The 24,583-nt window shown below is 69.5% G+C and overlaps 3 protein-coding genes across 10 annotated transcripts in view; 2 read left to right on the top strand and 1 right to left on the bottom strand.

Annotated features, from left to right (window-relative positions):
- The first annotated feature begins 1,001 nt into the window (after positions 1–1,001).
- On the top strand, positions 1,002–11,775 carry STRC (stereocilin). The gene is made up of 24 exons (XM_074880009.1): positions 1,002–1,698; positions 2,160–2,392; positions 2,478–4,004; positions 4,368–4,430; positions 4,553–4,669; positions 5,011–5,183; positions 5,453–5,639; positions 5,926–6,041; positions 6,203–6,335; positions 6,613–6,795; positions 6,901–6,939; positions 7,089–7,376; positions 7,453–7,511; positions 7,726–8,019; positions 8,238–8,373; positions 8,448–8,647; positions 8,709–8,799; positions 9,073–9,750; positions 10,176–10,265; positions 10,328–10,470; positions 10,580–10,728; positions 10,829–10,926; positions 11,124–11,271; positions 11,667–11,775. The coding sequence occupies exons 1-24, from the start codon at positions 1,503–1,505 to the stop codon at positions 11,738–11,740; spliced, it is 5,415 nt and encodes a 1,804-aa protein (XP_074736110.1). The 5' UTR covers positions 1,002–1,502; the 3' UTR covers positions 11,741–11,775.
- Positions 11,776–12,108: 333 nt separating this feature from the next.
- CKMT1A (creatine kinase, mitochondrial 1A) lies at positions 12,109–21,414 on the bottom strand. The gene is made up of 9 exons (XM_074880706.1): positions 21,113–21,414; positions 15,633–15,831; positions 15,188–15,283; positions 14,848–15,069; positions 14,286–14,371; positions 13,291–13,414; positions 12,992–13,126; positions 12,516–12,641; positions 12,109–12,352 (listed from the first exon to the last, which is right to left on the bottom strand). Exons 1-9 carry the CDS (start codon positions 21,259–21,261, stop codon positions 12,236–12,238), a joined length of 1,254 nt encoding a protein of 417 aa, XP_074736807.1. The 5' UTR covers positions 21,262–21,414; the 3' UTR covers positions 12,109–12,235.
- Positions 21,415–22,177: 763 nt separating this feature from the next.
- PPIP5K1 (diphosphoinositol pentakisphosphate kinase 1) overlaps positions 22,178–24,583 on the top strand; it is a 50,098-nt gene continuing 47,692 nt past the window's right edge. For 7 of the 8 annotated variants that reach the window (XM_074880815.1, XM_074880822.1, XM_074880821.1 and 4 more), the window contains exon 1: positions 22,178–22,214. The gene's annotated coding sequence lies outside the window, so the exon portion shown is untranslated. Of the gene's footprint in view, positions 22,215–22,898; positions 23,149–24,583 lie in introns of those variants that run through there. The other variant, XM_074880813.1, reaches the window with a different exon arrangement.

The following is a 24,583-nucleotide window of genomic DNA, read 5'->3' as shown; positions in this document are numbered from 1 at the left end:
TTCCTCCCCTTTGCAGGAGCGACGCTGCACTCCTGTAGCTGGATCCCGGGACACCTCCTGTTAGAGATGCCCACTGGAGCCCAGTCACCACGTTTCCAGCGGGGCTGGAAAGGAGCCGGGGGAACTGAGCCGCTGGCATGGGAGGGCTGCCCCTGCAGCCCATCAGCCTGCCTGGGCTGGGGCTCGAGGCACCGCCAGTGCCAGCGCACAGGGCCTGTGCTCGTTAGGGGGTGGAGAACGGCCTAGTTACTGCCAGGGGAATCAGGAACTCCCGAGTTTGAATTCAGCACTGTAAAGTCAAGAATACCGGGACTGACAGAACCCTGGCACCCCGGCCCAGGCACTGGGGCGTGGGGTCACAGCGTGGGAGCTTTGGGGAGCCGCCGTCACCCGTGAAAGCAGAGCCCCGGGGAGATGGGGCTGCCCGCCGGGACCCACCGTTGGCCAGTTAAGGTGAGGCGGCTGCCGGAACGGCTCCTGCCACAGATCGAGTCCCAGCAGAGAGGTGGGAGGCAGCGGGGGCAGCCTGGCCCGGGACCCCCCTCCCGCTACCGGGAGCTGCGGGAGCAGCGGCGGCACAGCCCGGCGGAGCGCCGCGGGATCGGCACCGGGACCCGGCTGTACGGCACGCCAGGAGCCGTCCAGTCCCCGCCCGCCGCCCCCAGTTAAACGGGCTCCGCCAGCCCGAGCCCGCTCCCCGCTCCCTTGTCCCGAAGCCCCGCGCCGGCGCGCACCGGGGCCGGCAGGGGGCGCTGCCGACCGCACCGGCACCGCCGTCACCGGAGGGGGGCAGAGGGCGGCGGGGGAGTGGGGGGTGCCGTCCCGTCCCGGTCAGCCCCCGCCTTGGCTCCGGGGAGACCCAGCGCTGGGGCTGCTCCCGCAGCCGGCCCAGACTGACAGGCTGCCCCCGGACCGGGCAGTGCCCCCCGGACCGGGCAGTGTCTTCCCCCCCGCCGGGTTCCCGGCATCAATAATGCAGGAGCTCGGCACCGTCTGCGGCGGCGGCCTCGGGTTACAGCCCCGAGCCGAGACCTGCGGGAGTCGGCCCCGGCGGGAGGAGAGGCGTGAGCGGGCAGGGGCTGGGGAAGGGGAAGGGGCAGGGATCGGGGGTTGGAGCAGGGATCAAGGCAAAGGGCAGGGATCAGGGGAAGGGACTGGGATCAGGGGAAGGGACTGGGATGAGGGGAAGGGACTGGGATGAGGGGAAGGGACTGGGATGAGGGGAAGGGGCTGGGATCAGGAGCCGGGCAGGGATCAGGGGAAGGGGCTGGGATGAGGGAAAGGGGCTGGGATGAGAAGCCGGGCAGGGATGAGGGGAAAGGGCAGGGATCAGAGGAAGGGGTGGAATCAGGGGAAGGAGGGAAGGAGCTGTGATCAGGTGCTGGGCAGGGATCAGGAGCCGGGCAGGGATCAGGGGAAGGGGCTGGGCAGGGGTCAGGGGCTGCGGCCCAACTCCGTCTCGGCGGTCCGTGGGACCGGAGGTCTTTGGGGCGGCCTCTCGGATGAGGGTGCGGGAGCCGCGGAGGGTGCGGGAGTGTCCGGGGGCTGGAGTCGGGCTCCGTGGACAGCCCCGCGGCAGCTGCCGGGCCTCCTCCAGCTCTGCCCCTTGCTCCCGCGGGCCGCAGGGCGCAGGGATGGCCGCGTCCCTTCCCGGCTGTGGGCTGCTGCTGCTGCTGCTGCTACAGGACCCCGGCTGCGGTGAGTGAGCACGACCCCCCCGGGCCCGCAGACCCCGCCGTGATGGAGCCGTCGTGCTCCCTCAGCCCCTCTGCGGCTGCGGGGCAAAGATCCCGCTCCCGGGGCCTGCGTGGGCTGCCCGGCCGTGTCCGGCCACTGGGGGGGCTGTGTCCGCCAGCTCTGGAAATGGGGGGGGGTGGTCGCGGGTGGTGACAAACTGTGGAGCTGTGCAGGGAGCTGGGGGGGTCCCAGGGAGCTGGGGGGGTCCCAGAGAGCCGGTGGGCTGCCAGAGAGATGGGGGGGTCCCCGAGAGCCGGGGGGCTCCCATAGAGCAAAGGCCCGCGGTGCCGTGCGGGGGGTGATGCTCGCAGGGCCTCCGCGGGATGCGGCCTCTTCTGCGGGGCTGCCGGGGCCGGGCCGGGGAGGCCCGGGGTGGCGGGGGGGGCCCGCGGCATGACGGCCGGCCGGGCCCTGCCCCACAGGAGCTGCTTCAGGAGGGACCGGCGCCGCGCTCCGGCACGTCGTGCCCGTCCCGGGGCGGAGGAGCGGGGCGGAGGAGCGGGGCGGGGGCCCCGGGCCGTGCGGACCCCTCCGGAGCAGCGCGCCGGGGCTGCGGGACGCCCTGATGCGGGCGGCGGCGGCGGCACTGGGGACCCCGCGCACCGACAGCGACGGGCACTGCGCAGGTGAGCGGCGCCGCCGGGCCCCGTGCCCGGTACCTGGTGCCCGGTGCCCTGTGCTCGGTGCCCGGCCCCCGCTCCCGGTGGTCGGTGCCCGGTGCGCGGTGTCCGGTGCCCCAGCTCCCGGTGCCCCGCCGCCGTCTGACGGCCGCCTTTCCCCGCAGGGACGCTGCCGCAGCTGCTGCTCTGGTGAGTCCGGCCGCCGCACGGCCCCGTCGCTCCCGCGAGCCCGGTCCCGGCTCCGCGGGTCGCTGGGGCCGCCCGGAGCTCGGGGGGCGGCGGGGCTGGCAGATACCCCGCGGGACCGGGATTGGCCGGGCCATGAGCCGTGTCGGGCGCCCCGACGGGCCGGGCGGGGCCGTGCTGGGTGCCGGGGGGGGGGCGCTGATCAGGTCTCTGCCCTCCAGGGGCTTCCACCACAACCTCAGCTGGGACGCCCGGGGCCTGGGCTTCGCGGCCGGGGTGCTCCCCGCCCCGCCGCCCCTCGCCGGCTGCCTCCAGCCTGTCCCCCGAGCAGCCGCCGCCGTGCCCCCGGGCCAGCCCTCGCTCCATCCCCCAGTGCTGGAGGCTGCATGCAATGACAGCGTCCCTGCGCTGCCCGGCGTCTCCAACTTCACCGTCTACCTCTACTGCAACCTCTTCAACAGCTCCCGGGGCTCCGGGCAGCACCCTGGGGACCTGGGGGCCGCCTGTTCCAGCGCAGCCTGGTACCTCTCTGCGGGCTCAGCCTGGGCCCGGGCCTGCCGGGAGCGCTACCCTGCCCAGTTCAACAGCACCGTCTGCAGCAACACCTCCCTCAGGGGCACCCCCGGGCCCCAGCAGGTCCTGCTGGAGCGGCTCTGTGCCGACCCGGCGCGGGGCGCGGCGGGGGCCCGGCTCCCCCCCCGCAGCGGCTGCCCACTGGGTGCGCGCTGGGAGGACGCCTGGAGCTGCTTCTTGGGAAGCCGCCCGCCCCGGGGAGCCCGGCCCTGCGCCAGCGGGAGCCGCGAGCTGCTGCCCACCGACCGCCGGGCCCGGCTGTCCCGGCTGTGCCGTGGTCCCCCACCCCGGGCGCAGACGCCCAGCGCCTCAGAGCCCTGCTCCTTGGGGGGCCGGGGCTTGGGGACACGGGGGAACGCTGGCCTCTTGGAGCTGTGCAGGACTGCGCGTCCCGGCTGCTTCCCGGAGCCGGCGTGCACCAACGCCTCCCTCCCGCCACTGCTGGGGCACCCCCAGCCCGCGGTCGGGCTGCGCTGCCCAGGCACCCTGCCCCGGGGACACTGCCTGCTGCAGCAGCTCCTGGCGCTCCTGCCCTTGTCCCCCAGGCTGGACGCTGCGGATCTCTGCCCAGACCCGGCTGCTTACCTGCTGGGGCTGGCCTCACAGCTCCTGCGGTGCCGGGAGGAGGCTCCGGGCTGGGTCCCCCACGTGAACTACCTCCTGCGCCTGCTTGACCGCAGCCTGGCCCTCTCCGGACGCGAGGAGGCTGGGCAGGCAGCCGGGGAGCAGCTCAGCGAGGCCATCCTCCTCTCCAGCCTCCTGGACAACACCTCCTTCTGGGCCTTGCTCAGGGCGAACGCGTCCACAGGCATCCTGCGAGCCGTGGGCCAGTACCTGAGGTGGGAGCCCAGGGCCTCGGCCAAGTGGGAGCTGCTGATCTGCTTTAGCGTGAGTTGGGCAGTGCTGGGGCGGTGAGCGAGGGCCCCCCTGGGTGCGGGGCCAGGGTGACAGACACAGGGAGCCCTCCCGCTGGCTGCAGGGTCTGGCCAGGGCGCGGGCTCCAGTCCTGGGGTCCCTGTCCAGTAGCAGCCGTGGTGGGAAAGGGACCAGCACTTGTGCTCTGCTCAGCTGGGAATGGCCAGTCCTGGGCTGGGTGTCAGGGCTGTGGCTTGGGGCCAAGCCACCCCCCTTGCCCCTGGGGTCAGCTTCTTTGCAGCCAGGCTGCCCCAGACCTGTCGTGGGGCACTGGGCGAGGAGCTCTGGGGGAAGGTCTGGGCCGGGACAGGGAGCGAGCCCTGCTCTCTCCTTCAGGCTGTGCTCTGGGACCTGCTCCAGGACAGCGAGGGTGCTCCCGCCCTGGACATCCTGGTGCAGGTACTGCCCGGCCAGCCAGGCTGGCTCCCAGCCCACCCAGGATCCTGCGGAGCACAGGGCCCGCCTGCCCCCACGCAGCGGGCTCCTGCTGCCAGCGGCGCTGAGCTGCGGCCTCCCCACAGGAGTACCTGCAGATGCCAGAGGAGAGCTTCGAGGGGCTGCTGCTGGCGGCGGGGCCCGAGGCCGTCCAGCGCTTCCTGGCCCTGCTGCACCGCGTGGGGCTCCGGCTGCGCGGGGAGGTGGTCAGAGGGGCCCGGCTGGGGCAGGACATGCAGGGCCTGTGTGGTGGGGGAAGAGCCCGTGTCTGGGGGGTGCACAGCATGTGGGGGTACAGCCGACACGTGGGGGCACAGACCCTGCACAGGGCAGGGGCAGAGCCGGTGCTGGCTGGAGTTCAGAGCTCCCACGTGTGAGGGGGTGCAGAGCCCATGCACGGGAGGTGTGGGTGCAGAACCGAGGTGCAGGGGTGCAGTCCCTGTGCATGCGGGTGCTCTCCCGGGGCCCGGCTGGGCGGCCCTGGGTCTGTGCGGGTTGCTTGGGGCTGTGTCCTGCCAGAGCTGGAGCTCACACAGCTTTGCAGGTGCCGTCACCTGTGTCTGGGGAGGAGGGTCTGCAGTCCCTGGCCGTGCTGCTGCTCCGCAGATTGCCCCATCTCACCCCCGAGCTGTTTGTCAGCCTGTCGCAGTTCATCCCCTTCATGGCCGTGTCTGACATCGCGAGGCTCCCGCCAGCCCTCCTGGCCAACGAGAGTGTGTAAGCTGTGCTGGGTGCCTGGGTTGCCAGCACGCATGGTATGGCCAGCTCCGGCCTGTGCCCCGCACTGCCATCGCCTGCAGAGCCCCTGGCCCCTGCAGACCCCAGCCCGAGCAGGCCACGCCGTAGCCATGCAGGAGGCCTCCAAGTGCCCCCAGGTCCTGGGCTCTGCAGGGCACGTGCTTGGTGGTGGTCTCTGGGGTGCCCACTGAGGTGGGCGCGGGCCTGGGCGGTCTCTCCGCAGCTGAGCCTGGCGGTCTGCCCCGCAGCCTCGCCGCCCTGCGGACTCACAGCGCCCTCCTGACGCCGGGGCAGAAGGCCGCCTTTGCCAGGCTCCTGCTGCAGGCCCCCTCCCTCGGGGCTGTGCCCACGTGGCCCCTGGGCTTCCTCCACGCCGTCCTGCCACTGCTGCCCCACTTGCCGCTGCCCTGCTTCCTGCAGCTCACGCCTCAGCAGGTGGGACACCAGCCCCAGCCCCGGCACGGGCTGCTCTGCCCGGCCAGCCCGCCTGCACCCCATGGCAGGCGGGGATCCCACCCCTGCACCCCTGCTCTGCCCACAGTGGGTGGGGATCCCTGTGCCCTGGGCTGGGCATCCCACCCTGCACCCCTGGTCCTGCACCCCCCTGGCAGGGACCCCTGCCCGCCCGCCCTTGGCCCCACTTGCTGAACCCCCAGCCCGGGCTGGGCTCCCCATCTCTGGGCAGGAGGCTGGAGCCGTGTCTCCCCTTTTGCCTGCCCAGGTCTGGGGGCTGGGGGACGCCTGGCAGCTGCTGCAGCTGGGGCTGGTGCAGGGCCGCCACGTTGCTGGCAGCCTGGCCAACGGGAGCCATGCGGCTGGCCCCGAGCCGGGGCGCAGGTGAGCGTGAGGGGGGCTGCCGGTGCCAGCACAGCCATGCCCCACGCCGGGCTGGTGCGGGGCCCTGGTCCCACCGCCAGGGCCATGGCCTTGGTGCGAGCGGGGCTGGGATGGGTGCGGGCAGGGCTGCCCTTGCCTGCCAACAGGCTTTTTCTGTGCAGGCTGGGGGCCCTCGCCTGCTTCCTGAGCCCCAAGGAGCTGCAGGACCTGGCGTGGCTGCGGGACCCCCGGGGCACGGTGGAGCAGAGCCTGCTGGCGTGTGCCGCTGCGGGGACCCTGCGGCAGCACGGGCGGGTGAGCCGGCCCTCGAAGGGCATGGGGGGGCTGTGCCAGGCCTCCCCAGGGGCACCTCGTGGACGGAGCTCGGCTCCTGTCCCCTTGCTCTTGGGGAAGCCCGGCCACAATGTGTCGGCACGAGTAAGGGGAGCCAGGGCAGTGGCTCCGGGTCAGGCAGCACGTCAGGGCACCTGTCCCAACTCCGTTTTCGCCCTGTGGCTCCTGCTGTGACAGGGGATGGGGCCAACTGCCCACCAGCACTGGGCTCAGGGCCCCTCCTGCCCTGCGCCGGCAGGTCATGCTCGCCCTGGCAGAGTTGCTGCGCTCCACCAGCCTGGCCATGGTGAGCCCCGGGGAGCTGCCGGCATGGAGGGGCGTCCTCCCCGAGATGGGAGTGGGCTTCCTGGAGCGCCTGTCAGCAGCCCAGCTGAACGCCCTCCTGCCCCGGCTACGGCCGACGCAGCTGACGCGTGCCCAGGTGAATCCAGCCTGGCTCCACGGTGCAGCCGGGCAGCCCCTGAGCCTCGGCCCTGCCAGGGCTGTGCTGACCCCGTTGACCACTGCCGCCTCTTCCTGCCCCCAGGCATCCTTCCTGCTTGCATGGGCCATCCAGGGGGACAACGTGAGTGTCTGAGGTGCCTCTGCAGGAGGAGGACGGGCTGTGGGTGCTGTGCCCCGGTGCCTGAGCACAGCCCCAGCTCTCGCCCCACACGCCTGCCCGGGCTGCGGCGGGTGGAGGAGCCCGAGTGAGGCTGGTGCATTTCTCTGCAGGTGTCGGTGGGGGAGGTGGCCAGGCTGTGTCCGCTGCTGCCGGGCCTGGGGCCCGCGTCGCTGGCAGCCGTCCTGGCCCCTCTCCAGATCCAGGGCTGTGCATGCCTGGGCCCGGCCCTGCCGCTGCTGTCGGCGGCTCAGACGGCGTCCCTGCTGCAGGCTCTGCAGCGCCCGGACGGCTGGCCCCGCTGCCTGCTGCCCCTGCTGCCCCTCCAGCTCCTGCGTCCCAGGGCCCAGGCTCTGTGGGGGGCTCTGCGGGACCTGAACCTGCCCTGGTCCCCGCAGCAGGTCAGAGGCCGGGCACGGGGCTGTGGGGGAAGGTGCTGCCCCCCCGCCGTGCCTCCCACCGCTGCCCCCCCAACAGGCCCAGCTCCTCTGGAGGGAGGTGGGAGCCGGCACTAACCGCAGCCACCGCACTGCTGGGTGAGAGCTGCCTGCCCGGGCTGGCCAGCGGCCACCGGCTGGGGCACAGGGACGGGGATGGCTGGGGCCCTGCAGAGGGAAAGGAGCTGGGAGAGGGCTGGGTGCCCTGGGCGGGAGCAGGAGCCTTGGCAGGGTCCTGGGGCAGGGTTGAGCGGGTCTGCGTGGGGCTGGGGGTGGTGAAGCCCTGACAGGGTCTAACACCGTTGTCCTGCAGTGCCCTGGGCTCGCTGGTGGTGGGCATGAGCTGTGCTGCGCTGCAGGAGCTGGACCGGGAGGATTTCCTGGGGGCTCTCCGGACACTCTTCGCGCAGCCTCGCTCCCTCCCTGCCAGCCTGGTAAGGGGGAGGCTCCACGACCCCCGTGACTGGCAGGGACCCCCCTGTCCCTGCCCTGCACTCTCGATGTGGTGTCCCCAGAGGCGCTGTGTGCAGGAGCAGGTGCTGGGGCGTCCTGAGCTCTCCAGGGAGGAGCTGGCATGGCTGGGACCTCGGTTCCTCATGGAGTTACCGTAGGTGTTGGGGGCAGCCAGCCCTGGGATGCAGGGACGTGGGCCACCCTTTCTGCTCCCACTGCCCCCTTCCCCCGGGGGAGGAAGCACTGGTGCAGGGGCACCGATGCACCGATGCTGTGAGATAGGGTCTGCAGGATGGGGCTTGGTGCCCTGTTCATCCCTGGGCAGAGCAGCCCCTTGCCCCGTGCTGCCCAGCCGTGCTCTGGCTGCCACAGGGCGAAGCTGGTGGAGATGCTGCCTGATGCTGTGATGCGGCTGGTTCTGGACCACGCGACCCGTCAGCCACGCAGCCTGCTAGCCCTGCCGGCCGCCCGCCAGGCAGCACTGGCCCGTGGGGCCTTGCGCTCACTCGTAAGGGCAGGGAGCCCAGCACGGGGTGCGGGGAGATGCAGCCGCCTGCCCTCACTCTGCTCTCCCTGCTGCAGCGGCTCCCAGCAGGGATGGAGCTGGCTGGGGAGGTTCTGGACCAGCTGGGGCCGCTGGTGGGGTTCCTGGGCCGGGAGACCGTGGCCCGTGTCCAGCCTGAGAGCCTGCTGCCGCGGCTGGGGGACCTGCAGGATGCCTGCCTGGACACAGAGGCGGCCGCCGAGCTGGGGCGGCTGCTGCTGTCGGAGCAGGCGCTGGGGTAAGTGCGGGGCAGGGGCACAGGGGGCCCGGCCAGCAGCACTCTGACGCCCTCCCCGCAGGCCCCCCCCCAGCTGGCGCCTGCCGACCCTGCAGCAGCTGGGGCGCCTGATCTTCCTGCTGCCCCCCGAGAGCCTGCGCGCCGTCCCCGGGGTGAGCACCACATCCTGTCCCACTGCCACCGCGCTGCCCCGCGGCCAGTCCTGGAGCTGTGACATCCCCACCAGTGCCCATCCCCATGGCCGTGCCTGCCCCATTGCTGTCCCATCCTCGTGGCTCTGCTGTCCCTGCCAGTGCCCCATCCTCATGGCTGTGCCACCCCATCACCACCCCCGGCCGTGCCGTCCTTGCTGCTCCCCCCCGGGCCTTTCTGCTGGTGGGGTCTGTCTTGGCCCCTCTCTCCATGTCTGCCCGGTGCTGTCCCAGGACTTGCTGAGCAGAGACACGGTGGAGCAGCTGCTGCAGAGCCAGCGGGACTGGGAGCAGAGTGAGCTGGGACGCCTCTGCCATCTCCAAGGCACCCTGGGCAAGGGCCCCAGCCCACAGGAAGTGCTGATGGCCCCGCTGGTGGCAGCTGCCGGGCCAGGGGACCGAGGTGAGATGGTGCGCTCCCCTCCCGAGCCCTGTGCCCACCCCTGCAGCTCCTGTCCCTGGTGCCCTGCCATGCCCTGCCCACTCACTTTGTTCCCAGTGCCTGGTGTCCCCATGCTGTCCCCTTCCTGGGCTGACCCTGTGTCCCTGGTACCTGCTGTCCCCATCCTGTCCCCTCCTGGCTGGTGTGTCCCCCGTACCCAGTGTCCCCATGCTGTCCCCTCCCTGGGCTGGACCTGTGTCCCTAGTACCTGGTGTCCCCATCCTGTCCCCTCCTGGCTGGTGTGTCCCCCTCATGTGGGTGCCCTGGGGCCAGGGCTAGCCACTCAGGCCAGCTCTGCAGCCCCTGTGCCCAGCTGTGCCGACATACGTGCCACCTTCCCGGCGGCCTGGAGCGCGGCCCAGCTGGCTGCCATGGCCCCCCCGCAGCTGGAGGGTTGCCTGGGGCTGCTGGGCCAGGACCCGGCGCTGCGCCCTGACCAGCTCCAGGCTGTCTTGGGTCAAGTCCGGCGGGTGAGGGGGAACATGGACAGGGTTGGGGGGGACATGGGGGGGTTGTGCTGGTGGGGGTGGCCCTGGGGGTGGGTGCTGGGTGTGGGGAACTGTGCTGGCCTTGGGGGGGGTTGTTCCTGGGGGGCTGTGCTGGCCTTGGGAGGCTGCCCATGGGGGTGGTTGTCCTTGGTGGGCTTTGGTGGCCTTAGGGGGCTGCCTGTGGGTGGCTGTGCTGGCCTTGAGTGGGGGTGATGTCCTTGGGGGGCTGTGCTGCCTTTGGGGGGCTGGCCGTAGGGGCTGTTCTGTCCTTGGGGGGCTGTGCAGTCCTTGGGGGGCTGTGCTGGTGCTGCCAGCAGCTGGTGGTGCTGCTGGTGCCGCAGCTGTGGGGCAGTTCCCGGGCGCTGGAGCCCGCCCAGACCCTGCGCCTGGGCCGGCTGGTCACCCAGCTGGGCGAGCCAGAGCTGCGGGAGCTGCTGCTCCCCGACTGGGGGGCCCTGTCTGCGCTGGGGGAGCTGGACGGCTGGTCACCGGAGCAGGTGAGGCTCTGGGGGCCGGGGGGTTGGGAGGCAGCTGGCCCCCGTGACGGGCTCTCCCCCAGATGCGGGCCGTGGTTTCCACCTTCCTGCGGCAGCGTGGGGCAAGCACCCGGGACTTGGGGCTGCCCGAGCTGGTGGCCCTGGGGCACCTGCTCTGCGGGCTGCCGGTGGCTGAGCTGCGGGGCCTGGACAGCTGGGAGCTGAGGTGGGTGCATGTCCATGGGGAGCACGGGCCGAGCCCCCCGTCGAGCAGAGGTACCGACGGCAGCGCCGCACCCTGGCGCGCGGCCGCCCAACGCTGCTGCTCCCTGCAGCAAAGCTGCCCCTTTCCTGGGCTCGCTGAGCCTGCGCTGCACAGAGCAGCAGGCGGAGGTGCTGGCTGCCCACCTGACCTCCAGTGCTGCCTTTGGCCCGGCCGACGCCTGGGGACCCGAAATCTTCACAGAGGTTGGGACGCTGGCAGGTGAGGTCTGGGACGGGGCCGTGCCCTGCGGTCGCTGCTGCCTGCCCTGCCGGCCCCTGTGCCCAGGGATGGGGTCCTGACCCTGTCCTCTGTGCCCCAGCTGGGCTCCCCGACATCGTCCTCTCGGCCCTGGTCCCTGAGCAGCTCTGGGCGCTCACGCCCCAGGCCATCGCTGCTGTCCCGGCACCCAAGTTCGCAGTGAGTTCCTGGCGTCCCCCCTGGCACGCTTGGCCGGGCACACATGGCGCCGTTCCCCTGCACGCGGAGGAGGGGGGATCCCTGGCCGGGCCAGCGCGGTGGGAGCCCCCCACACCGGACAGGGAGGTGGAACGTGTCCCGGCCGCGCCAGGGAGCAGGCACAGGGTCTCACCGTGCTGGCTGCCCTCTCTCTGCAGGTGGTGTTTGGCCCAGCTCAGCTGCGCACCCTCTCCAGCGCCCAGGCCACGGCTGTCACCCTGGGGCAGCGCCAGTGGCTCAGCAGTGCCCAGCGCTGGGCCCTGGCCAGCGCCCAGCGCGAGGGAGAGGCTGCCCAGGACGGCCAAGGTGAGAGCGGTGGGGTGGCCTCTGTCCCTGGGCAGCGCCCGGTCACCCCTTGTCCCTGCTCTGCACCTCCGGGCTCAGCACAGGCACCCCGGGATGCCGGGAGGGGTCCGGTCATGCGGGTTTGGCCCCGGCGCCGGCCGCGCTGCCCCACGGGGAGGTTGGCCCCACTGCCTGCCTGGCTCACACTCCCTCAGGCCATCTCCCACCCTGCCCCTGCCCAGGCAAGACCTCCCTGCTGCTGCCTCCGGCCCTGAACCTGGGCGCAGAACAGCGCCTCTGGGAATGTGCACGTGTGTGAGCACTGTGCAGGCTCCCAGCAGCAGCAGGGACGTGAGCCCCTCCACGGAGGGCCGGGGCTGCCGCGCTCAGCTCTGACAGTGATTTCTTTCCCGCAGGCAGGAGCAGAGCCAGGGCCCAGTCTGGCTTCCCCTTGGCTCTGCTACTCTGCCTGCCCCACTGCTTTCTGTGAGCATCCCAGTAATAAAATTATGGTGGGCACAAGCAACGAGCTCTGCTCCCTGCCCGCCCGCAGTGATGCACGGCCCCGGAGCACTTTTCCCTGCCTGGCCTCAACCATCCCAGCAGCTCCTGGCCCCCCACAGCAAGATGCCCCCAGCCCCAGCTCCCTACCCACACGCAGTCCCTTGCAGCCCCCCGACCAGGGCAGCCCCAGTGGCCCCCCGGGCCCCTTCCCCAGGGCAGTGGCGGCTCAGGGACATCCCAGGGAGGGCTGCTCAGGGCAGGCGCAGGGAACACAAACCCGGGTGGGTGCCTCTGCAGGGGCGCAGGGCGCCAGGAGTGGTGGGTGCTGGGGTACGGAGGAGACCGAGCCCCAGCTACAGCAGCGCACGTTTATGGGGTCTGGCCGGGCAGGTAACAGGACACAGCGACATGCTGGGCACAGAGATGGCGTAAGCTGTAGGGAGAGCCGGGTCCCGCAGGGCTGGTGCTACCTTGGCCCAGCTCAGTGCCGGAACTGCGGCACCGGGGAGGGGATGCGGATGTCCTGGCCCTTCTCCAGCCGCCGCTCGCAGTCAATCAGGTAGTTCACACCATCTATCACCAGCTGCACCAGCTCCACCTGCGCCAGGAGCACACCGTCCCGACTCGGGGGCTGTCCTGGGAGCTGCAGCAAGGTGCCCGGCTGGCCCCACTGGCGCTGCCACCCCCAGCACCCCGCAGGCCGGTCACACACATGCGCTCCCAAACCTCCCTCCCCAAAAGTGGCTCTGCCCAGCACCCACCTCCGACTTCCCCAGCCGGTCCAGGTTGGAGATGTCAAAGACACTGCCAGTAGCCGCGGTGTCCACACCACCCGTCCCACGCTTCTGCAGCCGGAGGTTCTCCAGGATCTTAGGGAAGCGGCTGTCCTGGTGCCCAGAGGAGGTGTCAGTGCTCAGTGGGACCATCATAGGGAAGTCAGGGCTCCGCAGCCAGCTGCTCCCCAGGGCAGCCCCCCGGCCGCTCACAGCACCCCGCCAGCGGGCTCATAATCCCCGCAGGGAGCTCTGCCCTGAGCAGACCCAGGCTGACACCCGGGTCCCTGGCCCCTCCAGCTGCAGATGCTGGCAGGGGCTGGACCCTACGCTTCCTGGGGGAATCCGAGCGAGGTCCCGAGCGAGGCCCCGCACCTCCCGCACGGCTGGGCTCCCTGCGCCCCGGCAGCCAGGGCTCCCTGCAGCCCTGGCCTGACTCCCCATGAAACCGGCCATGGTAATACCTTGCTGAGCAGCGGCAGCTTGATGTGGACACCCGCTCGCAGCCCAGTGCCCAGGTTGGAGGGGCAGGTCAGGATATAGCCCAGGCGCTCGTTCCACATGAACTCCCAGCCCCGCTCCTGGATTAGCCGCTCCACCTGGGGTAGAGGCACAGGCAGCGTCCAGCCCCCAGCTGTGGGGTGCTCAGCCCTCGGCATGGCAGCACCCCCAGCCCTGGCCAAGCGCGGTTCCGCCGCAGCCCTGCCTGCCCCTGCCCGTCTGTCCACCCATCTGCCTGCCCACGGGGCTGGCGGGCGCTCACCTCCTTCAGGCCCCGACAGAACCGCTCGAAGACGCGCTTCATGTTGCCGCCCTTCTCCATGGAGATGATGCGCGTGTGGTCCTCCTCGTTGATCCAGATCAGGAAAGTCTTCTCGTTGTTGTGCCTAGGGACAGGGCAGCGCTCAGCCGCGCTGGTGGCCCCGTGCCCGCCCAGCCACCCATGCCAGCCCCGGTCGTGCCCCTTCTGCCCCGTGCGCTCTGCCCAGGGCTGTGGCTGGGAGCGCGTTGCCAGCGCACGCCCCAGCAGCAAAGCCACCAGCCAGATGCTCCTGGAGACGGGCCGGTGTTCAATCACCGTGCGCTGCAGGCGAGGGGTGCTGGCTCCAGCACTGCCAGGGATGAGCAGCGTGGTGGCAACCCTGCCTGGACCGGGGGCAGCAGCACGGCGGGAGGGGGCTGTGAGGTGCGGGGTGCATGTTGAGGTGCTGGGTCAGGGGGACCGCACGTGCTGTGGAGGCTGCTGTAAAGGCCCTGTGCCGGCGAGGGTGGCGTGGGCAAGCGCGGGTGCCGGCTGTCACGCTGTGGGTGTGTGGGATGCTGCGTGGGGTGTCGCAGAGCTGCTGGGAGGGAGCAGGAAGATGCAATTGTGGCAGGGTAATTTTGGGGGCAGGCAGAGTGTGCAGAGAGCCAGGAGGAGTGCTGGGGATTGCCTGGGGAGCAGAAGGCAATTACAGGTTTTTGGCAGCCTGGAGCACAAGGTGCTGCAGGACGGTGAGAGAGGGCGGGATCCGCAGCAGGGGCCGGCTCCGAGGACGCTGGGGTTTGTGCGTGGAGCGGTTGCCTGCTGACTGCAGCACACAAGGGGATCCCAGGTCAGTCTGCAGAGCCCAGGGTGAGCATGGCCCAGGGGTGTGGGGGTCTGCGGTGTGGGGAGCACGGGCAAGACGGGGAGAGGGGCTGGGGCAGCCCAACGGAGCCACAGCATCTGCCACCTTTCTGCCCTGCTGACTGCCTGATGCCGGGGCAGACCCTCACCAGATCCCTCGGGCGTCGGGCCAGTCCCGGGCCATTCCTGCTGCCGTCAGGAGCGGGGACACCGGCTTGTCAAAGAGGAAGTGGTCCTGGAGGGAGGCAGAGTGCGTGGGCTCACCAGGGCTGTGCGGCTGGTGCCCACCATGCAGGTGATGCCCCGCAGCTGTCCCAGGCAGGGCAAGCTCACGCGCCAACCCACCCGCGCGCAGGAGCCCCTGCCATCCTGCCCAGGGAGGCTGAAGGCTGCTGGTGCACAGCCCACCCCGTACCAGGGGCTGGTGGGGCACCGGCTGTGTGCCACAAACCCACCTTCCTCTGGGCAGGGACATGGGGTGAGAGCCGGGGCAGGGCCGTGAAGTGCTGGGGCTGCGTTCAGTGAGCAGGAGGGCTGAGCAGCGCCATGAGCAGCCTCTGCGCTGCAGACGGCCTCTCTGGGGAGGGGTCCTGGTCCCCCAGTGCAGCGGGGCTGGGAAGGAGGATGTGGCCTCCCAGAGAGGCAGCGCTGGGGACAGGGTCCTGCTCTGTGGGCACCTGGGGTGGCTGGCTGGCAGCTGGACCAACTCACGTCAATGAGCTGCTGTTGCTCCTTCTCCGTCATCTCGCTGAGGCGGTAGTAACGGCCCGCCAGGTCCCCGGTGAGGCCGTTCAGCGCCTCCACAGCCACCTTCTCCACCTCTCGCCGCTCAGCGCGGGTGCAGGCTGGTGGCAGGCTCAGCCCACGAATGCTGCGCCCAGTCCGGACCCGGGATGAGAGCACATAGCGCTCATCGAAGTGGCCAAACTTTATCTGGAACAGACAGGAGCCGTGGGGCGCTCAGGGGACGGCACTGGTGCTGGCAGGGGCTCTGTCCCCCAAGGCTCGGGGAAGGGCCCCCATGCGCAGCACCGCTGCCCGGCTCGTGCACCTTGGTGGCGTCCAGATCTGTGACGTGCTTCATGGTGCGGGGGTTGTATCCGTTGTGCCGATCCTGAATCACGGGGTCAAATAGGTCAGCGAACACCTGGAAGCCAGAGGGACACTGTGCAGCACAGCAGACCCAGTGCCCTGTGAAGCCCCTGACACAAGTCCTGCTGCCAACGTGGCAGCGGGGCGGCCACAGCGGGTGGCTGGGGCCAGAGCACGTGGGGCTGATGCAGTGACCCACCAGGCAATGCTGCCCAGGGAAGCGGGTTCAGGGGCAAGCTGGGGGAGGTTGCAGGGCTCCAGCACAGCTGCTCTGCAGGGGCCAGGCAGGAGGAGGTGGGCAGAAACATCCCCGACTGCTGGAGGTACCACAGGTACCAGGACTCCTCCAGCTGCCACAGGTACCGGAGAGCCTGGAGCATGGCAGGGCTCTGGCTGCCACTCACCTCATAGGTTTCTTCATCGCCAGCAACCATGCCCACAGTCTTGATGAAGGGGTGGCCAGGGTTGTCGACACCCGTCTGGATGCACTGGTCCAAGGTCCAGCCGTTCGGGGTTGCTTTGTCGCAGAGCCTGGCGTAGATGGCTGGCGTCAGGCTGCTGGCCATGCAGTTGTTGTGCTTCCGCAGGTCGGGGTACTCGGCACTGCGGTAGGAGAAACTGATGAGCCCTTTGGGGCCAGGGACCCCAGCGCTCGTGCCCTGGCCCCACAGGGACCTGCGGGAGGGGTGTGTGCAGGGGAGCCCTGGGGAGGGAGCTCAACCTGCTCCGCTTATCCGCACCAGCGGCAGCCAGCAGCAGTTACGGGCATCACACAGCGAGGGCAGAGAGCAGCCCAAGCCCAGGGCTGACATTGCTGCAAGGACAAGAGCGCACAAGCAAATCTGGACTGGTCGTTAGGGTGCGGCTCCTTATCAGCCACGTACCAGGGCGCCAGGGTTGGGAGAGCTTGCCAGGCAAGTGTGGTGGCCACGTCAGCCCCAGCCCCGCACCGAGTCCATGCACTGAGCTGCCAGGACAGCCGGGCCATGGCACGGGGATCTCGCTCCCCTTCTCCTCCCCAGGGCTGCCCCGACACCAGCCCCAAACAAGGGGTGGCTGCTCCCGCTGCCCCTTCTGCCAGGTACCAGGGTCTGCCCGCACAGCGAGTGGGGCAGGCAGGGCACACAGCCTGTGGGCACCCCGGACGGATGCCCTGACCTCCCGTCCCTCTGCCTCCTGGGTGCTGTGGGGCCGGAGATCGGCTGACCCCGATCTGCAGCCGGTGGGAACCGCACAGCTCTGACGCAGTTTATTGTATTAGGGGGATGCTTTCCTCTAATCAGCTTAGCGGGAGGCCGTCTCCTGACCTCATTCCCACTTTAGCCAGACTTTGTGGTTGTTCTGCGCTCACAGGGGGATCATCGGGGCAGGACTCTGACAGGGCTTTCCTTGGCCAAATCCTCCTGCCGGCAGGTGGTGCCTTCGCTTCCCTCAGTGGGACAGGACTGGCCCTTGTCAGCCCAGGAAACCTGGCTGGTGGCCGGAGTGGGTCCCGAAGCCCCATTTGCGCCTGCCTCCTTTCCCTGGAGGGTGCTGCCTTGGGGGTGGCACGGCTTGGGGGGAGGTCCATGTAGAAGAGGTGCCGGGGCTCGTGCAGGTCCAGGTCAGTGGGAGCTACAGCCGGCGACCATTCCCATCCCCAGCAGCGAGTCCTGGCACCCTCCCAGCGCTCGGGTCCTGCTCCTGGGCACAGGGTGCCAGGCCGGGCTGCCAGCGCCCAGCCCCCGTGCTGCAATGCAGAGTCGCTGTCGCTGCTGCCGCCTCCTCCCCTGCATCTACAGGCCAAGGAATGTGTGTTGGCCCTTCGCCTACGGCTTGGCTACTGCTTGTGGCTTCCTGCGCTTTGCAGAAAGAAAGGGAGGTCGGGCTCGCATTGTCTGTTCTGCGTAGCACTGGCAGCTGGCGGCTCCAGCCTGGACCAGCACAAGGAGGCATTTGCTCCAGGCAGGAACTCGTCCCCCAGCCCACACACATATCTGTGCCGTGCTGAGACGCCCCAGTTCACAAGGCGACTTGCTGTGTACAGGGTGCAGCCAGCCCCAGCCTCCCCCACTGCTCCTACCCCTGCCGTCAGCTGGCTACTGACCCACGTCTCCCCAGGGAGACACGCTCTCATAAAATGCATTTTCTGGTCAGAATGGGAGACTTGGACAAGTTCCTCCCCTGTCCCCAGCACAGCTAGTGCCTCCTGGCATGCCTGGACCACAGTCTGCCTTGCTCTCCACTCTGGTGCCTGGTGGCAGCAGACATGCCCAGTAAGCCAGCTTACTTCCAGTAAGCAGATTGCTGCAGGTTTAAGCATGATGCCTGTGACAGGCAGCCGTACCCTCACTGAGGTGTGCGGAGTCCAAAACCCTGAGACTCTGGCCCCTGCCTGCAGGGCCTGTGCTGCTGCAGTGATGATTTAACTCCTGGTCCGAGCGCACCCTCCCCCAGAACAGCCCTGAATCACAGCCAGCAAATCTGGGAATCTCTCTTCAGCCTTTCTGGAGCGCCTGAACCAAGCTGGATGGTGCCAGGATCAGCCAGGCCATGCAGGGACGGAGGCACTGGACACCGAGTGCTGTGCTCACAGACTGCCTGTCCCTGCAGCCCGGGCTGCGTCCCGCCAGCTGTCTGGTGGCCTCTGCCACAAGCGTGAAGGCAACACTGCACTTGGTCTTACTTGGGCTGCCTTGGCCCCTTGGCTTTGGACCCCAAAGCTGGTTTTACAATCATGACCCTTTCAGCACCATATTTTGTTCCTGGTGCCATGGCACCGAGCGATAGGGTGGGCTTCACCCCGGCCACAGAGGCTGGAAGTGTCTTCAGTGGCAGCCGGATGACTGCCAGGAGCGAGACGGCGCAGGCATTTTGCCAGCACTGGTGCTGTCCTGCCAGGCAGCTCAGTGCCGCTGTCCTGCCTGCGACCTCGGGGTGCAGCTGCCTGCAGTACTGCCTGCAGCAACAGCCCTCCCTGCCTCTGTGCCACAAGGTGCTTCGCCTGGGAGCCCCGTTGCGAGCTCAGCAATTATGATTAGTCCGTCTACTGACTGGGCAGCCTCCCCGGGAGCAGCAGCCCCCCTGCATCTCCCTGCGGCTCTTCACCACTGATCCAGCAGCCTCCGGCACCCTTCCTGGCGTCACCAGCTCTGATGGCAGCCCCCCTGGAGAGACGTGGGGGTGCATGGGGCAAGCGGCACCGACCCTGCGCAGTGGTGGCGACTGGCAGGAGCGGGGTGCTAGGGGGGTTGCTGTGGGCAGCGGAGCAGGAAGCTTGTTTATGCAGGAAGGGGGGGCTCAGGCTCTGTGTGTGGACGCTTTGGCGGGGAACCGTCCAGACGTGGCACTGTGCCTCGTGTAGGATCACAGCGGGCACATCCGTGCCCACGTCTCCATGGGGGGGCTGCCCGTGGCCCCCCCAGCGTGGCCATTCGCCCTGTGGCACTGTGGAGTGTGGCTCAGATCCCTCAAGGCTGTTGCCAATGTCTCCCATTATTTAACTTAAAGACTAGAGGAACAAAATCCCCAGGTGGGTTGTCTCGCCCCCACAGAGCGGGACGCTGCGGCTCACCCCGCGGGCTCTGTCCAGGCTCTTTTCAAGTGTCAGGACCATCACAAAACCATTCCCGGCCCAACAGACCCTCCCAGGAAGCTCATTTTAGAGCTTTTCAGCCACATCCCCTACCTCGACTTCATCCCCTCCTCCAGACTCACCTCAGTCCCCTCCTTCCCACAGATGGTTCCTGGCTGTTCCCCCAGGCCCGTCCTTGTTTTCAGCATCAACATTCTGAGCTGCTGTTTCTCCCCAGCCTCTGACCCTGCCACAGAAACGCCTCTGCAGCACGGCCGCTGCCCCCAGCCACAGCACGGACGCAGCCGGTGTTCCGTGCGTGCCCAGGTTTGGCGGGGACAGGCCAGCTCTCCCCAGGCCGCGGTGCCCTTGCCTGCAGGAGCAGGACGTGGGCAGAGCTCCTGCCTGCCTCCCGCCAGCCAGCACATCTCACAGGTGCTGCTGTTTTTCCCTCACTATCCTCACTCGGTGAAGACCTGATCTCTGTGGCTCTGCAATTGTTTAGAAAGCTTGAATATAAAACCCTCTTGGGAGGTGAATAAGCAATAACACTGAGCCTCCATCATTATCCACACTCGCTCCATCTCCGTCCCCTCGTTTCTGCGGCCCAACCCAGCACGTCCGAGCCCCCCGCGCTGGCTCTCGGCGTGCAGCTTTCTGCACGAGCAGGGCTCTCGCCTGCAATGCAGCGCCGCGCCGCTCTAACTGCACCGTGTTTGGTGCAGGGATCACAGCAGCCGCGTGCGTCTGGAACGGTAACGTGCTGCCTCCTTCTCCGTTCTGCTCCCTCCCCGCACACAGCCTCTGCCGGCGTCGGGATGGGGAGGAAAACCTGCTCCTCGCTCCGCTGACCTGCCCCGAGCTGTGCCAGCCGAGCAGCCGGTGCCAGTGCCAGGCGGAAGGACCGGCCGGTGGCTGCCACGTCGCTCTCCCGGCCACATCCCTACCCTGCCCGGTCCTCGCGAGGCACCGGCAGCTCCTGCCTCCAGCCCCCATCTTGTGCCTTGGCCCTCCGTGCTCCTGGGGGCCGGGCAGCACCGGGCAGGACCTGCCTGCACCCCTCCCGGCCTCGAGGCCTTCGCAGCCTCATCGCAAGGGCCAGCGGCGAGCGGAGCCGCCGTTAATGCCCCCGCTCAGTCCCCAGGGCAGCCCTTGGCAAAGAGCGGTTCGAAGGGGGTGACACGAGACTTTCTGTGCTGGAGCTTGAACCTTAGCACTGCTCTGCCGCCGCGATGCTTATCTGGCTTAAGGGATCAGGCACAGGTTGTGTAAATCGGGCCCGCGGCGGGGCCGGCGTTACCCCAAAAGCACCCCTAAGCCAGGCCACGGCCATGCACGTGCCGCCGGCTCAGCTCCGTGCCCCGCTCCCGGGAGTCCTGCAGGCGCATCTCAGGGCTCGTCTTCACCCGAAATCCCCCGCGGGAGGCGAGGGGGCTGCCTGCTCAGCACCGACGGGCCCCTCCAGTTCTCTCTGAAAACTGCCCCCGAGACGGAAGAGCCGGGCCCTGCCAGGGGACCTTTCCTTTCCGGGAGAGGTGCCCATCGCGAGGGCAACGCGCGGGAAGGCCGCCACCGCCCGATGGGGCCAGGCCAGGAGCTGCCGCCAGCCCCGGGCGCTGCCGAGGAGCCTCCGTCTCTGCTCCGACACCGGCTCTCGCAGACGGAGCTCCCGGGAGGAGAAAATGAACCTCCCCTGCTCTGTCCCGTTCCCACTGGGACGTTGGCACGTCCCCCCCGCTGCCGGCGACACCGGGGCAGAGCCCGGGGTACGTCCTCGCCCCGGGAAGGCCGAGCCATCCCCCCGCAGCCCCCAGCCCCGTCCTCCCCGGGAGGTCCCCGCAGACCAGCGCTTGTCCCCCTCCCGCTCCCACCTGCCCCGGGCCGCCGGCGCCGCGGCTTCTCCCGGTGCCCCGCGACCACCGGCAGTTCCGGGGCTCCCGGCCCGGCCCCCGGGGAGGCCCCCGCGGCCCCGGCTCAGCGGGGGTCCCCGTGGCAGCCCGGCACGGCGGTCGCGTGCCGCCCGGTGCCCGGGGAAGCCGGGCAAGGCGCGGAGGCCCCGCCGCGGCGGCGCCGGTGCCCTTGGGCGGGGGGACGGCGGGGCCCGCGGCGCCGGTAGCCCGGGGCGGGGCGGCTCTGTCCAACACGGCCGAGCCCCCCCGCCGCCGCCCGGGGCTCCGCTCCTGAGCGTCCCTGGTCGCCCCCCCCGCCCCGGCTCGGGCTCGGGGGCAGCCTCGCAGCCCTCCCCGGTGCCGGTGCCGCAGGGACCGACCCCCGCCCGCCGCTGTTCCCCCCCCCCCCCGCCCGTGCGCCCCCGCCGCCCGCGCCCGGTACCTGGGCGGGTAGCGCCGCCGCTGCCGATCGCCCGCGCTGACCGTGTCCCGGGCGAGCAAGAAGCCGGCGGCGAGGGAACCGGCGCCCACCATGGCCAGGAGGCCGGCGGAGCGGCGGGTGGAGAGGGCGCGGGCGAAGGTGCTGGCCATGGCGGCGCGGCGGAGCCGGGAGGCGAACGTGAGGGGAATGGGAACGGGAACGGCGGCGGCGGGGTGCGCGCGGGGCGGGGAACCGGCCGGGCACGAGGGGGCCGCAACGGCACCGCCACCTGCTCGCCCGCCCCGCCCCGCCCCGCCCCGCCCGCCGCCTTCAGCACCGCGCGCCGGACAGCGCCGGAGGGGCGGTGGCGGCGGGCCGGGCCCCGGGACCCCCCCACCCCCCACCCCCGTTCCGGTGCGGGCGGGCGCGGCCCGCGCCGGCGGAGGGTGCGGCTGGGGCAAAGTCCGCGCACCTAGAGCCGGGAGCGGCGGAGGCGGCTCCCCGACGGCCCGCAGCCGCGCGCGGGATGCGGCCCGGCCGCAGCCGCCGGCCGCCGGGCCGGCGGACGGTTGTCGGCGGCTCGGCCCGGCCCGGTGCGGGCGGCGGTCACCGGCCCTCCCGCCGCGCTCCGTGCCGCTGCCCGGCGCCGGGCGCTCCCTCCGCAGCCCCCGCACGCCCCGGGGGGACAGGGCGGTCGGCCCGCGCACCCCGTGCCCGCGGCACCGGCGGGGCCGCACCGGCGAGGCGGGGAGCGCGCCGCGTTCCGCCGCCGCAGACCCCGCAGCGGACGGGAGCGGCGGCGGACGCTGCCCGGGGGCCGCGCCGCCCGGTCTCTCCGGCGCGCCGGGAGCGGCCGCCCGGCACGGTGGCGCCTCCTGCCCGGGGTCCCGCGGCGCGCGGTTGCCGTGGTAACGCGGGGCCCGGCGGTGCCGGTGCCCGGCGCTGGGCCCGCGCCCCCACGTGCGCGCGGCGCCCGCCGCCGCCGCCAGGGGCCGCCACGCCGCGCCCGCCCGCCGCCTGGCCGGCCCGCCCCCCTCCCCGCCGATTGGACGGCTTCGGCCGTCAGCAGGTCTTGATTGGCCGGCGGCCGCGCCGGCCGCGCAGGGTGCGCTGGAGGCCGCAGGTGAGCGGAGGGAAATGGCGGCGCCCGGCGTGGCGCCCCCTGCTGCCGCCGGCGGGGCGCCGGGGTGTTCCGGGGGCGCCGGGCCCGCGCCTGGCGCCGGGCCGGGGGGCGCCGGGCCGGGCCGGCGGAGGGAAGCCGGGCGGGGGAGGGGGGGGTGCGGCCGGCCGCGCCGCTGCTGGGCCCGGCTCGTCGGCGACTGTCGGGGAGCGCCGGGTAGGTGGCAGCGGCAGCCCCCGGCGAGGCGTGGCCCGGCCCTGCCGCCCCCGCAGGGCTGACGCGGCCGGCCCGGCCCGCCCGCTCGCCGCCCTTCCCCCCTCCCGCCCGGGTCTCTGGGGCCCGGGGCGCCCGGCCTCCCCCGGCCCCGAGGGCAGCGCGGAAGCTGCTGCTCGGCGGACGGCGCCGCGGCGCCGGAGCGGGCGCTGCCTGGGAGCGCCGGTGGGGCGGCGGGCGGGGCCGCGGCTCGGCCCTGGCCACGGCTGAGCGGGCCCGGCGGCCCCTCCCGGCGGCTGCGGGGTCTCGCGGGGCGCGGGCGGCCCGTCGGGCTGCCGCGGGTTGGCCCGTCCGTGCCGGTGCCGCCCGGCCTCGCGGCGCTGGTGCGTCCCGCGGGGGCGGGTCGCCGGGTGCTGCTGTTTCGGCCGCGCCGGGCCCCGGTGGCCGCCTCCGCTGCCCCCCGCCTTCGGGAAGGTGCCCGAGCCGGCGGGTCGGGGTTTGTGTCTGCGCGGCCCCCGGGCGTGAGGGAGGGTGGAGCGGCAGCGAGGCTCTCGTTAGTGCACCTTGATTAACAGTTACAGTCCCAGAGAAATTCTGAGGAGGAGAAGTTTCATGCTTAACAGTCTTGTAAAACCTCGTGAAAACCGCTCTCCGAAGACAAGAATTGATCTTACTGCTGCAGTCGCCACGTGAGCAGCATAACGCCTGCTCAGATGTAGAAGTGGTAAGCCAGGAGGTTTTTACTAAATTTGCAGGCGGCGTTGTCTGGCAGAAGGAGCTCCAGGTCACGGAACAAAACATTTCCACCACTGCCGCACTCTGGGTTTGAAGATGCTCATAGATTCGGAGTTACCCAAAGTGCTACTCAAACTGGCAGAAGTGTGCGTTTAGAAGCTTGGCTTCATCTTCCTGGTTGTGAGCACCTTGAACTCCCATGTTAATAGAACATGGAAAGCTTTCTTTGAAAATAGCTTTTAATTATTAACTGTGGAATAGGTGTTCTTTTTCTTCCGAAGCAATTAAGTGTCTATGATAACAGTACAGCTTTTACCTTTTGTATGTAAGTGTGTAATTAACCTTCATACAAATAGCCCTTGTGACAATGGGGGTAACTCTTTGGGCAAAGGTTCCTCGCTGGTCATGCGTGCAAAGGTGCTTCACTGATCAAGGCCTAAACTATCAGAGTTGGGGTCTTTTGTGTTTGTTTGGGTTGTTTGTTTGCTTTTAGTGCCCACAGCAGTTTCCTGTAGTTCAACAAGGTGTTGCCAGCATTAGTATTTTAAAGTGCCAGCTGTGTGTGTTCTTAAAGGTTTTAGTCCTGCAGATACTTGACCTGGCTTCGGTCAGGCTGTGGGTCTGGGAGCTAAACCACCCTCACAGCCGTCTGCGTGCAGCAGTACCTGCACTCCTGGGACCTGCGCAGCCTGGTCCCTGCTCCTAGAGCTGCCTCCAGCAACGCGATCAGCCTCGCTTGGCTGCTGCCATCCTCGTCCTTCAGACCTCTGCTGGAGGGACTGCGCTTTCAAATCCTGCATCTGCACCTGTCACAGGCTTTGTTTAAAAACACAAACAAAAAACCAACGCCCAAACCCACTCTTTTAGTGGTTAATGCCACACTGAGTGCAACGTTAATACAAGACCTGATCATACGACCTTCTTTCTTAAATTTCTGGTACCTCAGAAGTGGGGCACAAAGAATGAGTTTCTTTACTCTGTGAACATCCTTTTCTGAACAGCAGCAGAATGATCTGCTGGGGAACTGGAAAAAGCGTAGTGTCTCATTTCTTGTCACGAATACAGTCTAGAGAGCTGAAGTGAGTCCCCGGACACTTGGGGGCAAGGTCTACGTCTCAGCTCCAGGTTGTATGTTCTGATGGCTGTTAGGTGATTGTGATCACCTTTGGGATGAGTGAGTAGCAGATCACAACTGCCCTTGGAAGAGAGTGCAAGAATGTCTTTAGCTGTAGTGGCTGGTGTGTACTTCCTCATGTCTGTGATGGGACTAGCAAGCCTGAATACTCCGTACTCAAAGCCAGAACCATCTTAACCTTTTTTGTGTGTGTGCCAGAGCCATGTTAATGCTTTTGTCTCTCTTGGACGATACTGCCAGATGCATTAATTCAACACTTAATTTTGCTGCTGTGATTAGTGAAAGGTGA

The sequence above is a fragment of the Strix uralensis genome, chromosome 11 (genome assembly GCF_047716275.1).
Source record: "Strix uralensis isolate ZFMK-TIS-50842 chromosome 11, bStrUra1, whole genome shotgun sequence".
NCBI classification, from domain to species: domain Eukaryota; kingdom Metazoa; phylum Chordata; class Aves; order Strigiformes; family Strigidae; genus Strix; species Strix uralensis.
This window is presented reverse-complemented; position numbering and strand designations above follow the sequence as displayed.

What these genes read in the sequence shown, in the direction of transcription:
- STRC (XM_074880009.1), top strand. Translation starts at nt 1,503, where the DNA reads ATGAGGGTGCGGGAGCCGCGGAGGGTGCGGGAGTGTCCGGGGGCTGGA. An exon ending in CTGTCGGAGCAGGCGCTGGG is followed by an intron (nt 8,648 to 8,708) that starts GTAAGTGCGGGG and finishes CCCTCCCCGCAG; the next exon opens with GCCCCCCCCCAGCTGGCGCC. An exon ending in GGCTGCCCAGGACGGCCAAG is followed by an intron (nt 11,272 to 11,666) that starts GTGAGAGCGGTG and finishes TCTTTCCCGCAG; the next exon opens with GCAGGAGCAGAGCCAGGGCC.
- CKMT1A (XM_074880706.1), bottom strand. Translation starts at nt 21,261, where the DNA reads ATGGCCAGCACCTTCGCCCGCGCCCTCTCCACCCGCCGCTCCGCCGGC. An exon ending in CGGCGGCGCTACCCGCCCAG is followed by an intron (nt 15,832 to 21,112) that starts GTACCGGGCGCG and finishes CTCCTACCGCAG; the next exon opens with TGCCGAGTACCCCGACCTGC. An exon ending in AGCAACAGCAGCTCATTGAC is followed by an intron (nt 14,372 to 14,847) that starts GTGAGTTGGTCC and finishes GCCTCCCTCCAG; the next exon opens with GACCACTTCCTCTTTGACAA.